The sequence below is a fragment of the Peromyscus maniculatus genome, chromosome 4, assembly GCF_049852395.1.
Source record: "Peromyscus maniculatus bairdii isolate BWxNUB_F1_BW_parent chromosome 4, HU_Pman_BW_mat_3.1, whole genome shotgun sequence".
Classification (NCBI taxonomy): domain Eukaryota; kingdom Metazoa; phylum Chordata; class Mammalia; order Rodentia; family Cricetidae; genus Peromyscus; species Peromyscus maniculatus.
Window position 1 is genome coordinate 1,305,848 of NC_134855.1, and position 17,410 is coordinate 1,323,257.

Genomic DNA, 17,410 nt, shown 5'->3' on the forward strand with positions numbered 1-17,410 from the left:
TGGAAAGATAGTTTTCAAACTTTGAATTTAGCAGGTAACATCCAATTCTGTAGTTTTCTTTATATAATTACATGCCATTTATTGAGAAAAGCCTTGAAGATTGTTACTCAGTTATTCGACTTTGTGGACTAAGTAATCCTACTTCCTTTACATATTTGCATGGTCTCCCTTACTGAATATGGTATAGACTTCTCCATTCTGTGAGAGTACACGATTTTATATATAATGTGATTAAATCGCTAGCAATCCATGGAATCAGCTTAATGATCAAAGGAGTTTATTTGGAGGTTATCTCACAACCATGGAGATTTATCTTAGGGTCCGGGAAAGCTGAGCTATGTCCTACACTGATCTGTGTAGTCCAAGATCTCAGTATCCAAACCAGAGGTAGCCAAGAGAGAGCTACCCAACTGCATCCCAGGTTTTAAGGGAGGACATGTACCTCAAGGTCATAGGCAGGTGTAACAGTTACTAGGGGTGGTGCTTCAGGGCTTTGCTCAAACAGGTATCCACTACATATAACTATAGAATGGGAGTCACCAAAAATGACTTTTCTTTTAAAAGTACTTTAAAATGTACTTTATATGTGTGGGTAGTATTCTCAGTTCCTACATCATTTTTGTGAAGTTAGTACTATATTTTTGTTCTCTGTCTTAGAAGAAACACCTAAGAATCTAATTATTATAATAATGGGTTGGCAGAAGTAAAATTATGCTCTCAGTCTGTATTAGTGTTGGAGTTTGTGCACATACTTAACTCTGTCAAATAGGATGTTGTAAGACTGAGATGGGCTGTGCAAGTTGTATTTGATTATAATATTTTTGTGTTGTTTTTAAAGATAGGGTCTGATACTTCAGTTTCTGTAGGTTCTGACTAGAAAAATAATATCTTTCATTTTAGTATCATTACACATTAGATTGAGAATAATAGAGCTTTCTCTTTATTGTATCTTTGGGATTTAGAGATCCTAATGTCTTCCCACTACAAATTCCTAGTGGGAAAAAGTCTGTTCCTATTTTATTGTAACAGGCCCACCATTGTAGCTGATTTCCAGTTGTGCTTGGTAGTTGTTGTAGGTAGCAGATTTGGGACAACAGGTGGAATGTGTTGGAACTAATTAGGGGAATACTTACTTTATCTACCAGGTGTTCTTTTAGTTACCTTTTCTGTGGGAGAGCAGATGGGCAGCCATGCCTCAAATATGAGCTGCTGTTCCCATTCTGGCACCTTCCTATACTTTCTGAGCTTCCTAAAGTCCAATGTTATGGCCCAGGTTCAGGCTAAGTTCATTTCTACAAGAAGTGCCCTTGGGGTTGGAGATTTAGCTCAGTGCCCTTGGTCCTCAGCTCTGAAAAAAAAAAAAAAAAGAAGTGCCCTGTACTGTGCCTGGGTACAAGGGCAGTCCGAGGTCAAGAGAAGTTCAAAACAGCATACCATTTCTGTGCTGTTTGCAGATAACCTTAGTCTATCTTGCTCCTTGAGTTTTCCCTCAGCTACCACATTTACCATGTAGTTGTAAAACTCAAAACAAGGGCTGACTTGATACAAGGGAAATTAGAGAGTAGAAGTCATTGTTGCCTGAAATAGGAGATTTATAAGTGATTTATGTTTTGGGGCCAGTTAAGCTATAAAACAGTAAAGGGACCTGTGATTTCAAGACAGTGCTTGCTCTGATTTCTGTCCTGCAGACAAGAGGCTCCCAGTAAATCCTGTCAGCTTTCTAGACTAAATTATTAATTCCTTTCATGCCTCTCTGGGATTGTAAATACCCCATAGTACAGGGAAACAAGTGGTACTGTTCAGTTATTGGGCAGATAAAGGGTCAGAGGGTAAATGGTTTTAATTAGCAATAGCTGCTCTTTCTCCAGAGTCCATCTTTTGTCCTTTATCTGCATACCCATGATGTTTCTGAAATTTTTTTTGAATATAAAAACAAGTTATAATTAAAAGTCCAGGGTTAAACAGTAAAATATTTTCTCTGTAGAAAATAGTATAAATGATAATCTTTGCCAATAAACCCTTTTAAGTCAAATGAGAGCTGAATTATACATATAAATATTGATTAGATTCTGGGATACAGAAGAAAGCTGCCTTCATCTGTTAAGAGAGCTATGTTTTACTTAAGCTGTGTAAGTGAGATTCCTGTTTTATCTTCCCCTTCACTCTTTGATTTACGGCAGACATTTTTTTCTATATAATCCATATTCTAAAAAGATTTTAGCGTCCCCTCCTGAAAGTACGGCCAGCATTTTCTTTCATCAGCTTGATACAGTACAAATTCTTATCCTAATGAATTTTTGGCCTATATGAAGTCTGTTCCTTTTCTTGTCCTGTGATCCTAAAATAATCATAGAGAAAACATCAACAAAAAATTGAAAATACTTTCATTCAGTTTCTGAAGTTGAAGTTGAAGATTGTTTTTGTACATGCTTATTTTGTGTGTGATGTCCAAAAGATACTAGCCAAAGGAAAGAAGGTGCCTGCAGTTAGACAGATTAGAAAAAAAAAAATTTTTAACTTATAAACTGATGGCCTATGGCAGGCCTCTTGCTAGCTAGCTCTTTTTTGTTTGTTTGCTTGTTTATTTATTTATTCTATTATCAGCTTGATACAGTACACATTCTTATCCTAATAGTGAAATGATTCACTGAGGCTTGCTCAGTGATTGAGTAAAACCAAAACTTGTTATAAGCCACAGTCATCCTAGGGTCCCCTATGCTATTTAGCCTCCCTGGTTCTGTGGGTTGCAGTCTGATTGTTCTTTGCTTTATATCTAGTATACCATGCTTGTCCTTCTGGGTTTGGGTTGCCTCACTCAGGATATTTTCTAGTTCCATCCATTTGCCTGCAAATTTCATGCTGTCATTGTTTTTCTCTGCTGAGTAGTACTCCATTGTGTGTGTATATGTGCCACATTTTTGTTATCTATTCTTCAGTTGATGGTCTTCTAGGTTGTTTTCAGGTTCTGGCTATTATGAATAGTGCTGCTATGCACATAGTTGAGCATGTATCTTTGTGGTATGATTGACCATTCCTTGGGTATATGCCCAAGAATGGTATGGCTGGGTCTTGAGGTAGATCGATCCCCCATTTTCTGAGAAATCACCATACTGATTTCCACAGTGGTTGTACAAGTTTGCACTCCCACCGACAGTGGAGGAGTGTTCCCTTTTCTCCACATCCTCTCCAACATAGACTGTCATTAGTTTTTTGATTATAGGCATTCTGACAGGTATAAGGTGGTATCTCAGAGTCATTTTGATTCGTATTTCTCTGGTGACTAAGGATGTTGAGCATTTCTTTAAATGTCTTTCAGGCATTTAAGATTCTTCTTTTGAGAATTCTCTGTTTAGTTCTTTAGCCTATTTTTAAATTGGATTGTTCAGTATTCTGATGTCTAGTTTCTTGAGTTCTTTATATACTGTGGAGATCAGTCCTCTGTCAGATGTGGGGTTGGTGAAGATCTTTTCCCATTCTGTAGGCTGTCTTTTTGTCTTATTGACCATGTCTTTTGCACTGCAAAAGCTTTTCAGTTTCAAGAGGTTCCCATTTGTTAATTGTTGTTCTCAGTGTCTGTGTTACTGGTGTTATATTTAGGAAGTGATCTCCTATGCCAGTGCATTCAAGAGTACTTCCTACTTTCTCTTCTAGACAGATTAGAATCTTTAGCTTTTTTTTCTTCCCAAATCGTTGAGGTTGCTGGTATGGTTGAATTAAGAGAAAGACAATAACTTAGTTTCAGCTGATAGTAGAAACTTGTGTTTTTCTTTAAAATATTAAAATGAAAACACAAGAATCCCTAATCTCACCACTAAGAAATAAATATTGTTTATCATTTGAGAATAATCATTCTAGGTTGTGTTTAGATAGCCTTGTACATTATTAATTTTAGTAACATCTATGTATTTTTGTATCTCATTTTCTCTTACACATGTAGAGCATTGTCCCCAAGTCATGAGACATTTATTTTAATAAATATTCTTAATGGCAGGATGGCACCTTCCTTGAAGGGTGAAACAGCTCTGGCATGGTCTGTTTAGCCATTTTCTTTTCCTGAGCATTCAGATGGTTTCTACTTTTTTCTGCATTATACACAATGCCACAGTGGACATGTTCATAGTTCATAAGTCCACATTTCAAATGAGTGCTTTAGTTTTTTTATATAAGCAAAAACTTCTGAATTTAGAAAAAAACCATGATCACAGGGCTGGAGAGATAGATAGGCTTTTTTAGAGGACCTGGATTTAATTAATAGCATCTTCATGTTGGCTCACAATCATCTGTAACTCTAGTTTCAGGGGATCTCATGCCCTCTTCTGGTTTCTGTAAGCAATGTATAAATGTGCACAAAACTACACAGATACAACATACACATAGATATGTAAATAAAAAAAAAAAGGATGAGCTCTGGCTCAAGATTGCTTCGTTTTAATTGGCTTCAATATTTTGCTATTTTACAACCTTGGCTAAATTATGCAGTCTCTGTCCATCAGTTTTCTCATCTGAAAACCTGAACAGTAAAAATATAATGATTTTATTAGGCCTATTATGATTAGGTGCATAATATATGTAAAAGGTTTAGAGCAATGCTTAACAAATGGTAAACACTAATAAGTGTATGCCATCCTAGGCTATTAGTGTATTGTTGAAATTCTCTGTTTTTATGGGATATTGTAACTGCATTTTATTCAGTAAATTAACCTGTTTCTTTTCTTTTCCTCCTCATTTTTGTTTTTGTTTTTGAGACAGGGTTTCTGTATGTAGCTTTGGACCCTATCCTGGAACTCGATCTGTAGACCAGGCTGGCCTCGAACTCACAAAAAAAAAAAACCCCACCTGCCTCTGCCTCTGCCTCTGCCTCCTGAGGGCTGGTATGAAGGTTTGTACCACCACCACCTAGTTCCCTTCGGCTTTTTTTTTTTTTTAAGTTATTTATTTATTATGTACACAGTATCCTGTCTGCAGGCCAGAAGAGGGTACCAGATCTTATTGAAGATGGTTGTGAGCTACCATGTGGTTGCTGGGAATTGAACTCAGGTCCTCTGGAAGAGCTGCCTATACTCTTAACCTCTGAGCCATCTCTCTAGTCCTCCCTTCGGCCTTTTAAGACAGGGCTTCTCTGTGTATTCCTGACGGTTCTGACTCTGGAGACCAGACTGGCCTCGAACTCAGAGATTCACCTGCCTCGTCCTCCAGAGATCTAGGATTAAAGGTGTGCACCACACACCTGGCACTGTCATAACTTTATTTTATGTTATGTTATGTCATGTCATAACTTGATATTAGAGAGTAGTGCAGGTACTAGGGAGATGTACCAGTGGTTAAGAGCACTGACTGCTCTTGCATAGAACCCAGGTTTAATTCCCTGCACTCACCTGGTAGGTCACAACCATCTGTAACTCCAGTTCCAGAGGATCTGATGTCCTCTTCTTGCTTTTGCATACAGTGTATGCATATGGTACCCTGATATACATGCAGACAAAACATCCACAAACAAAAATAAACCCTAAAAAAGGGAGTGGGGTACAGATATATCCAAACATTGTCTTCAGAGAATCAATTTAAAGTTGAATAGTAGAGATCAAGAAAGGACAGAGATGGTGCGCACCTTTTCCCAGCAGTTGGGAGGCAGAGCCAGGAGGACCTCTGAGTTGGAGGCCAGCCTGATCTACAGAGCAAGATCCAGGACAAGGCTTCAAAGCTACACTGAGAAACCCTGTCTGGGGGGCGGGGCGGGGAGATGGCACAGAAGGGTCTGTAACCCTATGTTCTTAAAACTACTACTCAACCTTTGGTCAAACTAAACAGCCCCCAAACAAGCCAGTCAAGCACACTGAGGGTACAGAATCATTAGAAGGTTCTGTTGTGGCACTGAATGGGGAGACCCATTATAAAAATTCTAGGCCAGCTTGGTTTCTCAAAGCAAGTTTCAGGACAGCCAGAGCTGTTACAAAGAGAAACCATGTCTTGAAAAGCCAAAAAAAAAAAAAAAAAAAAAAGGAAGATAAATGCTGTTTAAAAGAATATTTTTATCTCCTTCTGTGTATGGAGGTCAGGGGGCAACATTGGGTGTTGGACCTCACCTTTCACCTTGAGACATCAGGTCTCATCTTGTCCAAATTTCTTGTCTTTGCCTCCCATCTCTTTGGAGCAGTAGGGTTATAGGTGTATGGGTTCTGGGGATCTGTACTCAGATTCTCATGTTTGGATGGCAAGAAGTTTATTCACTTAGATTTTGTCCCAGCCTGAGAAATACAATTTATTGGGTGTTTCTTATGTGCCAGATACTGCATATATTCAGCAGCTGTATGTGGAGTATGTCATAGAAGGCTATTGATGAGTTTGATTTTTTTTTTTGTAGGATCTGACCTATTTAACACAGTACTGTTTTGGGTTTTTTTTTTTTTTGTTTGTTTGTTTGTTATTGTTTTTCCTTTTTCTTGCACATGCCAAGCCTTAGCCACAGTATTGAAGCCATAACCCTGTTAAAGGCTTCTGGTTTACAGAAAGGTACAAACTTTTGTGGTTTTTACCATATAGTGATAGCTGATATATTATAAAGTATATCACATTGATTTTTTTTCCCACTAAACACAAGACTAAACATTCCATATTTTTAGATAAGAACTGCGAGGTCTGCTTGAGAATGTGAAATGATTTACACCAAAGTATGCCATAAGGTGTGGCTGCACAGTCCTTGTTTGACTGATTTGTTCTGTCTGTAGACTCCTTAATTTTGATAAGTCTCAGATGTTAATGGTGAGTCTGAGGAAGTGGCTGTGACAGAACCTTTAGCTGGTATGTGCAAGGTCCTTGTTTCAGTTCCTATGATCATTGTCATCGTCGTCATCATTATTATTGGAGACATAGTCTCTGTGAAATTCTGGGTGGCCTGGAATTGGCTTTTGTAGACCAGGCTGCTTCTACCTCCCAGGTACTGGGGATAAAGGCTTATGCCACTACATTTTGCCCCAGTTTTTAACATTTATTTATTTATTTATTTATTTGTTTGTTTGTTTGTTTGTTTTGTTGTTATTTTGAGACAGGGTGGAAGGCTTGTGTCCTCTCATTATACATACAATAAGAAATAAAGTTTGGCCGGGCGTTGGTGGTGCACGCCTTTAATCCCAGCACTCGGGAGGCAGAGCCAGGCGGATCTCTGTGAGTTCGAGGCCAGCCTGGGCTACCGAGTGAGCTCCAGGAAAGGCGCAAAGCTACACAGAGAAACCCTGTCTCGAAAAACCAAAAAAAAAAAAAAAAAGAAATAAAGTTTGTATATTTTTTGTGTGTGTGTATCCATGTATATGTGTTTTATATGTATATATAATGAGTTAAAGGTAGTTTTCTTTCTTTTTTCTTTTTTAAGAGAGGGTCTCAGTTTGAAGCTCTGGCTGGTTTAGAACTCATTTTGTAGGCCAGGCTGACCTTGAACTCAAAGATGTGCCTGCTTCTGTCTGAGTGTTGAGGTTAAAGGCGTGTACTACCATTCCCAGCTCAGTATAATGATTTATAATATATATGATAATTGTTGTTTTCTCTGTGTGTGTGTGTGTGTGTGTGTGTGTGTGTGTGTGTGTTTGAGACAGGGTTTCTCTGTGTAACAGCCTTGGCTCTCCTCAAACTCACTTTTGTAGACCAGGCTGACCTCAAACTCACAGAGATCTGCCTGCTTCTACCTTCCTACTTCCCTAGTGCTGAGATCAAAGCTACCACACCCAGCTATGATGTTTTTTTTTTTTGTATGTGAAAGAATAGGCTTTTTTTAAAATGTCATTTGAGCATCTTTTGCATTATAGGATGATTTTGGACACAAATTGGAAGAATTCATTGTGGAATTAGGTCCTCAAATAGCTCAGGTTCAGAACTGTTTATGTCCTTTATGAGACAGGTTCTTTCCTGAAGCAAATTAATATACATTTACAAGTGTCTCCTCCACAGCGTTCGTGCAGTGATTGGTGGTTCATGGCAGTAGTACTTTCCCTGTGCTTCTAAAGCTCCAGTTCAACATGCTGCATCATTGCTGGGTCAGGCCTTTTGTTAGGAAGTACTTTCTGATAAGGATTCTTTTGAACAAGGTGGGGGTGGAATGTGATTGAGAGCATAGACTGAACTCCTATTCCCTTGATCTCTGCCCCTATTTCAGAGTTTATACTGACTTGTAGGCATTCTCTGTGGAGCCAAGAGTTTAGCACTTGTTTACAATTGATGAAAAGATATTTGTTCAGTTCTTGGATAGTCATGGATGTCTGTCATCTGGTGGGGTGACATTTAGCAGGGAATGGTAAAATACTTAAATCTAGAAATTTGAAATGGATGACTAAGAAGGAATGCAAAAAAAAAATCTGAGGTTAGATTGTAGCAATCATTTTTTTCTGTGGAAGCAGTGTTGTGACAAACTGTGTGTGTGTGTCTGTGTGTGATGCAGTGGTACATCTGCCAAAGCAAGTGTGTGAAGGTCAGAGGACAACTCTGTGGAGTTGATTATTTCCTTCTGGCTTTACGTGGGTTCCAGGGATCATTTTCATGCTTTTACCCACTGAGCCATCCTTTTGGCCCTTATGTGATGAATTATTGGGGGGGGGGGGAGAATCCGAGGGTATCCTGTGCATGCAGGTAAACATGCATCCACATGGAAAGTTTATTATAATAGAGAGATAGGAAAGAGAGACAGAGAGAGAGAGAGGGGTTGAGGGTGCGCATCTTGTGGAAGGAAAACTGGGAAGAGCTGGGAAGGGGAGGAGTTTTTCCTTAGAATGAGGCTTTTATGCCAGGACAGGGTGGGATTTCAAGGACAGATCAGAATATTAACACCTCATACTTTTTTCTTTTGGTTTTTCGAGACAGGGTTTCTCTGTGTAGCTTTGGTGCCTGTCCTGGATCTTGCTCTGTAGACTAGGCTGGCCTTGAACTCACAGAGATCCTCCTGGCTCTGCCTCCTGAATGCTGGGATTAAAGGTGTTCACCACTGCCACCTAGCAGTACCTCATACTTTAAAAAAAGCTGAAAATGGTTCTTTGAATTCAAAACCTTGGTATCAGAATGCATGAGAATTTTTCTCTTCTTTTTTTGTTTTTTTCACTTTGAAAATCACACTGGCCTCTTAACTCAGAGTGGTCTGTCCATCTGCCTTCTAGGTGCTATGTTTACAGGGGTGCACTCCCACACCCACTTAGCAACTTTAACTCTGAGGTAAAAGTCTTGCATGATTAAGACAAATGGAATAAATTTACTCTCTTTTCAGCTGACAAATATTTGAAACTGTTCTGCTAGATCAAGCCTTAGTTCTAGCTTCCCACTTAGAGCACAGGTTTCATATTCAAATTATATGCCTTCATGCTTACCCCTCCTTTCCCCCAGGTTTTATTAATTTTGTTCTTATTTTTTTCTTATTTTTTGAGAAAGGATCTTGTGTAACCTAGAATAATCTGGAAATCCTATACTGTCAAGGCTGCCTTTAACTTGATTAACCTTAGCCTCCTAAGTGCTGGAACTACATGGGTCAGCCATTGTGCAAGACCAGAATTCCCTTATATTGAAATTGCTATGCCGAGGGGACTCTCTAAGAACCTAGAATAGGTCAGTGAGATGGCTCAGACAGGTAAACTGGCTTGCTGCCAGACCTGGCTATCTGAGTTCAGTGTCTGTAACCTACATGGTGGAAGAAGAGAACCAACTCCCTCAGGTTGTCCTTTGACCTACACATGCACACCTTAACATGTGCATGCACACTATGTAAACAGAATTTTATTTATTATTATTATTATTGTTGTTGTTGTTTTTTCGAGATAGGGTTCCACCTGGCTCTGCCTCCCGAGTGCTGGGATTAAAAGCGTGCACCACCACTACCACCACCACCTCTGGCTGGGAGGAGGTCTTAAATACAGGCTTACAGCACAATGGGAGAACCCCAGAGGGCCGAAGTTTGCTATCATGTTTTACAATCTTGCATCTAAGCTCTTAACACCCATTATGCAGGATACACAGACAAGGAACTTCCCTTAAGCATTCAGGAGGGTGGAACCCGGGAGGGAATTAGCATAGGGAGGATATCAAGGTCAGGGTCAGCAAGCAAGGCAACAGTTACCCAAAATGGGAGCAATGGCCCTACAGGTCCCCCATTTACTAATAAATGAGCTTCTGACTTAGGTTGTGTGGGACATCAGTAGGTCATCTTACCCGTCATGGAGACGTCTGCCCAGGCCACACAGGCACTCTGTCTTAGGTTGGTGAGCGCCCCCCAGGCATTATCCGTCTTTGAATACTTATAATCATACAGGCTCAATCATGTGTGAGCTGCAGAGTTAACTGCTGCCAAAGATCTCAAAGTGGCGCTGGGCTTGCAATCTGTGTGTTCAACACAGAAAAGACCAACAGAAGTCCTAACCCACCCATAGCCAGTAGGCTAAAGGCAATTGAGCCATTCCCTTCCTTAATGAGCCTTACTGCAAACTGGAGTCCTTGTAAGATGGTATCCCAAAAGCAAATGGAACTTGAGTTTATAAATTTATAATTTTCAAAACCAATTGAAATGTATATAACTAGTGAATTAAATTTATCATACCCAATAGAATGGAAGATTAATTAACTGTGGTAGCTACTTTTGCTGCCAGGGTCTCCATTATGCTAGCTGTAGTAAGCAATTATGAAATGGTAATCCCAGAAACAGTAGCAGCGGTGGCTGCCTCTTCTATAACAGCAACAACAGCAGCAGCAATGTCAACCTGAGTTCAGTTCTCAGCACCCACATGATTGCTCACAACCATCCGTAATGAGATCTGGTGCCCTCTTCTGGCCTGCAGGCATACATGCAGGCAGAACACTGTATACATAATAAATAATTTTTTTTTGTTTTTTTTTTGTTTTTTGAGACAGGGTTTTTCTGTGTAGTTTTGCACCTTTCCTGGAACTCACTTTGTAGACCAGGCTGGCCTCTAACTCACAGAGATCTTCCTGGCTCTCCCTCCTAAGTGCTGGGATTAAAGGCATGCCCCACCACAGCCTGGCCTATAATAAATAAATCTTTAAAAAAAAAAAAAAAAGAATAATGTCTTGCAGTGTCTACTTATAAACCCACTTCTATTTTTTAATCAAGTCCTCAGAATTGGCCTTCTTTTTTGTCAGGAGGCTTGAGCTAGTACCGGAAAGAATCAATGGAGGTTGGCCTTGTTGGCAGTTGACATCTTGAATCCCAACAGTGTGTGGTGGCTCTGTGATACCAAGGCCAACCTGGTCTAGATAGTTAGTGCTAGGCCAGTGAGGGCCACACAGTAAGATCCTGGATCAAAGTAAATCAATGACTGAATGACTGAATGAGCCGGGTGGTGTTGGCGCACGCCTTTAATCCCAGCACTCAGGAGGCAGAACACACAGGAGGATCTCTGTGAGTTCAAGGCCAGCCTGGTCTACAGAGTGAGTTCCAAGACAGGCTCCAAAGCTACACAGAGAAACCCTGTCTCAAATAAACCTTTAAAAAAATGAATAAATAAATAAATGGAGCATTCAGAGCTTTTAAAATGACCTGGGTTGTACTGGCAATTGCAGGATTAATTACAAAAAGTGACCCTATTGGCATGCATCGTACAGTAGAAAATATATAAACTATAATCCCAGAATTTGGAAGTTAGAGGCATGAGAATCAGTAGTTCAAGATTATCTTGGGATGCATAGTCAATTCCAAGCCAGCCTGAAATACAGGAGACCCTGTATCAAAAACAAACAAAAAAGTGGAAGTTTGCTAGTACCAGTGAAGCCTGGTTTCGTCATCCATAAAACTGTAACAACTCCTGCTAGGTATCTTTGTAACCAAATCAATAATGTAGTATATGTGAATTACCCACTAGTTATTTACAGCATTTACCCACTAGTTATTCCTGCTTCTTTTTCCTTGGCTGAAATTTGGAAATAATATTTCTAACAACTTCTTTGTTCATATGTATTGAGCATTTAGTGTTTTATATCATTAAAGTCTTATCTTGTTTATTTTTCCTAGCAGCTCTGTGAAGCTTTTCTCAACTCTGTCTCTTTCTTTTTGCAGATGGGGAGACTGACAGTTTAACACTTGGCCAAGGTCACACACCTGGTAAGTGGTGGAGCTGCTCTATGTGATCCCAAAGTCCTTGATCTTTTTAAAATTGAAGTATGAAATTTTCATACAAGGAAATGCTCCTATCTGAAAATGTAAATCCAAGCAGTTTTCACAAGTGTTTTAACCATTGTAGTTCTTTAAAATTCCCTTTTAATCTATTACTCAATCCCTAAAACTTAACTTCTTACTTCTTATTCTACAATCTCATATGCATAGCTTCCTATGTTCACAAAGAACATTTGTTCTCTTGTGCCTTTTCAGCCCAATATTTTATAGTAATTAATGATGCAAGTGTTAATAGTTTATTTCTTTTTATTGCTGAGTAATATTCCACTGACAGTATCACAGATAATTCATCCATTGACACCTGGGCTGTTTCTAGTTTATTACAGATAAAGCAGCTATAAAATTTCTTACACAAAATTTTGTATACATACATGTACACTGATCTGCTAAAGCATATTAGGAATTGGTGGTGTATATGGTAGATACACATTAAAATTTTTATAGAGTTGCCAGTTTTCCAAAATGTTTTTACATTTTTATAGTTCTAGTAGCATGTAAATTCCTGTTTCATATGTTGGCAAGTGATTGATATTGTCAGGGTTTTAATTTTTGTAAGTCTAGTGAGCACTGTAATGGGACAGAATGAATGTTTTTAATCGGAATTTCCTCAATGGCCAGTTATGTTGGTAAGTATATCATACACTTACTGGCTATTCATATATCATCTTTTTAAATGGTTCAAGTCTTGAACATTAAAAACATTAAGTTCTTTGTCTACTTTTTGAATTGTTGGTATTTTTATATTCTGGATATATCATATGATATATTTAGTATGAATATTTCTTCCTGGTCTGTGATTTTCTTTTTTCATGTTTTTTTTTTTTGTTGTTGTTGTTGTTTGTTTGTTTTGTTTTTTGTTTTTTGTTTTTGAGACAGGATTTCTCTGTGTTGTTTTGGTGCCTGTCCTAGATCTCGCTCTGTAGACCAGGCTGGCCTGGAACTCACAGAGATCCACCTGCCTCTGTCCCCCAAGTGCTAGGATTAAAGGCGTGCGCTGCCGCCGCCGCCACCGCCACCACTACTGCCCGTCTCTTCTTTTTCATTTTTAACATGTTTTATAATGAATACAACTTGTCATTATTTTGTGAAATGTGGTTTTTGAAATCTTTTCTTATTGATTCTTATATCTTCACTAAAAAAGAAAAAATCTTAGTTTAACCAAGTTCCAAATTCTTTTAGAAACTAAGATTTTTTTTTTTAAGCCTACATTCATGTCCGCAATTTTGGCATGTTTATAAAGTAGGAATCAAAGTCTTTTTCCTATGAAAATTTGTTTCTTCTAGTGTTATTTGTCAAAGTCCTTCCTCAGTGAATAGTTTGGAGATTTTCTTTAAAAAAATGTATGAGTCTGTGGGTTCTTGTATTCTTTTTCATTAATCCTTTTGAATCTTCTCACCAAAGCCACTATGTCCTGAATTTTGTGGTTTTATAATAAAAAAATCACCTCCATTCTTTCTTTCCCAAGTTATTTTGGCTTAGTTATTTTCCCCCTTTCAAAAAACAATTCCATATAAAGTTTACAATCAAATTTTTTAATTGTTTTTTGTTTATTAGCATTAAAAAAATTCAAAGCCAACAAAGCACCATACAGGATCCAAACACTCTGTGTATTTCCCATCTTTACATGACTGTTTTCTTTTTTTCTTTTTTCTTTTGTTTTGTTTTTTTCGAGGCAGGGTTTCTCTGTGTAGCTTTGCGCCTTTCCTGGAACTCACTTGGTAGCCCAGGCTGGCCTCGAACTCACAGAGATCCACCTGGCTCTGCCTCCCGAGTGCTGGGATTAAAGGCGTGTGCCACCACCGCCCGGCAGGTTTTCTTTTTTTAATGCCAAATGCCATTTATTGAAGGAGGGAGGAGGTCTTAAATTCAGGCTTAAAGCAAAATGGGAGAACCCCGGAGGGCAGAAGTTGCTACTGATGTTTTACAATCTTGCATCTAAGCTGTTAACACCCATTATTTCATATAAAGTTTACAATCAAATTTTAAAATTACTGAGTTGTTTTTGTTTTTTTTTTTAATTGAATTGCACAGAAGAATAGTCTTTCTTCTTTTCAGTGCTGGGTAAACTCACCTGTGAGGCAAAGTGCTCTGTCACTGCATTCAGTACCTGGCTCAAATTGTCATCTTAATAATAGCAGGGCTTCTAATCCTTGGATTTAGTTTGTCTTTCTCCTTAGTGTAGTATCTTCACTTTTTCTCATTAATGTTTTAAATTGATTAATGTTGATAACTGCTTTTCTTTAAAATTATTCTTATTCTAAATTTTAATGCTATTATGAATCAAACTGGTTTTAAAGTTTATTTGCTAATTGTTTGTTGCTAGTGTAAAGAAATGCAATTGATTTTGTGTATTGAGTTTATATTGAATTTGTTACTAGCTCTGCTAGTCACCTAAACAAATCTGTTGGGACTTTTGTGTGCACAACTATGAATAAAGACAGCCATATGTTTTCCTTTTTGATGTTTATGGTGTTGGTTTATTTTTCGTACTGTACTAAGATTTCTAGTATCATGGTAGGTTGAAGAGATAGCAGTGATATTCTTGTCTTGTTCTTAATCTTACGTGGACCATGATCAAATATAATGTTAATTGTCAGGTCTTTTTCTTACATTTTTCATTTTAAATTTTTTTTTTTGATTGTGTGCTTGTACATGTGTGTAATTGATACCAGGTTTTTTTGTATAGCTCCTGGTAGCCTATAGCATGCCATGTAGCTCAGCTCAGCCTGGCCTCAAGCTCATAAACTGTACTGCCTCTGCCTCTTTAGTTCTGGAATTTTTGGCACCTATTACCATGTCTGGCTCTCCTTTGCATGTGTGTATGTGTGTGTGAACATGCACATGTGGGTATCTATTTGGTAAATTGTGTGCATGTGTAAGTCAGCAGCCCACCTCTTTTGTCAGTCCTCATTGTCTGCCTTGTTTGAGACCAGGGTCTCTGTTATTTTTCTACTACATATGTCAGACTAGCTAGCCTGTGAGCTTCTGGAAAGTCTCCTTTTTTGGCCTTCTATCTCCCTATAGTGGCATCAGGATTACAGATGCCACAGATCTGGCTTTCATTCACATAGGTTCTTATTATTTGAATTTAGGTCCTCAAATTATGTGGCAGTTGCTTTCTCCCACTGAGCTATCTCTCCAGGGCATGGCTCTCCCTTTATTTTTTTAGTTTGTAATAGAAAACAGGTGACATTTACTTTCAGTACTTTCAAGTATGCAATTCAGTAGTATAGATTACATTCACATCAGTGTATGTAATCAATATCATCAGCATCCATCTACAGAACTCATCTTATTTAGAACTGAAATTCAGACTATATTAGTAGTAACTTCCCATATCTTCTAGGACTTGTCAATCTACAAATTGAGCAGAATGGCTATGTATGTGTGGGCATGCTATTCTTTTGGTCTATATGTTGTTACTTCAGTTCCACAGTGTTTTAATTACTACAATTTTGTAATAAGTTCTTTTTGTATCCATGAACTTTACCCCTTATAGATACCCCTATTAGTGGATTCATAGTGTTTGTCCTTTTGTGACTGACATTTCACTTAACATAATGCTCTCCAGATTTATCTGTAGCAGGAGGCCACCAACCAGCTCCAAATCATGACACAGAGACTTATTAGGAATGCTCAGCTTTATCTTAGCTCTTATTTTAATCTGTTTATCTCTATTTACATTTTGCCTTGGGGCTTTTTATCTTTCTTTCTTTCTGTATGTCCTACCTTCCTGCTTCTAGTGTCTGGCTGGCTGGTGGCTGCCTGGCTTTTGGCCCCAGGCACGTCCCTTTCTTTCTTCCTCTCTCTCTCCTAGATTTCTCCTCCTACTTATTTTCTCTACCTACCAGCCTCTCCTATCCTTTCTCTGCCTAGCTATTGGTTGTTCAGCTCTTTATTAGACCAGTCATGTGCTTTAGGCAAGCAAGGTGAAACAAATGCAACACATCTTTACAAAATTAAATGTAACTCACCTTTACATTCTTAACAAAGGTAGCAGAAAAAAAATGTAACACACCTTTACACAGTTAAAGTAATTTTCCACAGCATAAACAAATGTAACACATCGTTAAATAGTTAAAAAATAATTAATATTCTACAGCTTTGTTGTATGATATATTAAAATTCATTTATTCTTTAAGGCTGGATAATGTTATTTTGTATGTATAAACCATATTTTATTTATTTATTCACAAGTTAATAGATGTTTGGTTTTGTTCAACTTTGAGCTATTGTGAATAATCTTGTTATGAACATTGGTGTACAAGCGTGTATTTCTGAGTTCCTGTTTTAAATTCTTTTGGATTGATAACCAGAAGTGGAAATTTTGAACCATGTGATAATTATCTTTTTCATTTTTGAGTAACTGCTGTTTTGTTTTCTTTTTTTTAATTCTATGTAATCTTTCAATTTTTTGAGATTATATGTACCCCTTCTTTTTCCCTTCCTCCAAGTCCTCCCAAGTACCACTTCTCACTCTTTTCCAAATGTATGGCCTCTTTTTCTTCAATTATTGTTACATATGTGTGTGTATATATGCTGTATTGTTTTCAATACCAGAATCACCATTTTATATTTTTATTGACATAAGAATTCTGAGTTCCTGCCAGAACCACTGTCTGGTTAGCTTTTTCAGACTCTTGGATGTTTGTTCCTCTTGCAAGCCAGTTCCAAAGGCATAAGAGCCACATGATAGCAGTGACCCCACTTCTTCTGTATTTACTTTTTGTGATAGTCATACTTTTTGTCACTCTGACAAATACTGAGCAAGGAGGAAAGATTTAATTAGCTTATTACTTCACTGTAGCTATGAAGCAAAGAGTCAGTACCTCAGTTACGAGTATTTTTTCCAGTTTTCCTCTATTATTCCATCTAAGCACCTAACCTATTTGGTGTTGGTGCCCTCATTCAGAATAGTTCTCCCTCTCCCCCTCCATCCCCCAGTTAATCCTCCATAGAAATACTCACAGACACACCTGAAGATGTACTTTACCGATTTCCTAAAAGCTTTTCGGTCTACTCAGGTGGTATTCAAGATGAGCTTTCTCTGTTTTCTTCTAAAAGTTTTATAATTTTTCTTTGTATTACATATTTGATGTTAATTTGTGCGTGTGGTACGAGATAACATGTAACTTATTTTTTTATATGGACATTGTTTTTCCAGTTGTGTGTTCTTTCCCTATGGAATTCAGAAAAAGTTGTCAAAAACTTATTTGGTCTTGCCTAGCATGTACAAGGCTCTGGGTTTGATCCCCAGCA

General features: G+C 38.1%; 1 protein-coding gene across 6 annotated transcripts in view; it reads left to right on the plus strand.

Moving 5' to 3' along the window:
• The window catches only part of Nr6a1 (nuclear receptor subfamily 6 group A member 1), a 204,643-nt gene that overhangs the window by 51,073 nt on the left and 136,160 nt on the right, over positions 1–17,410 (plus strand). For all 6 annotated transcript variants that reach the window (XM_006992517.4, XM_006992516.4, XM_076568440.1 and 3 more), the window contains one exon: positions 12,035–12,079. In XM_006992517.4, coding sequence (XP_006992579.1) covers positions 12,035–12,079 — 45 coding nt within the window. The remainder of the gene's footprint in view (positions 1–12,034; positions 12,080–17,410) is intronic.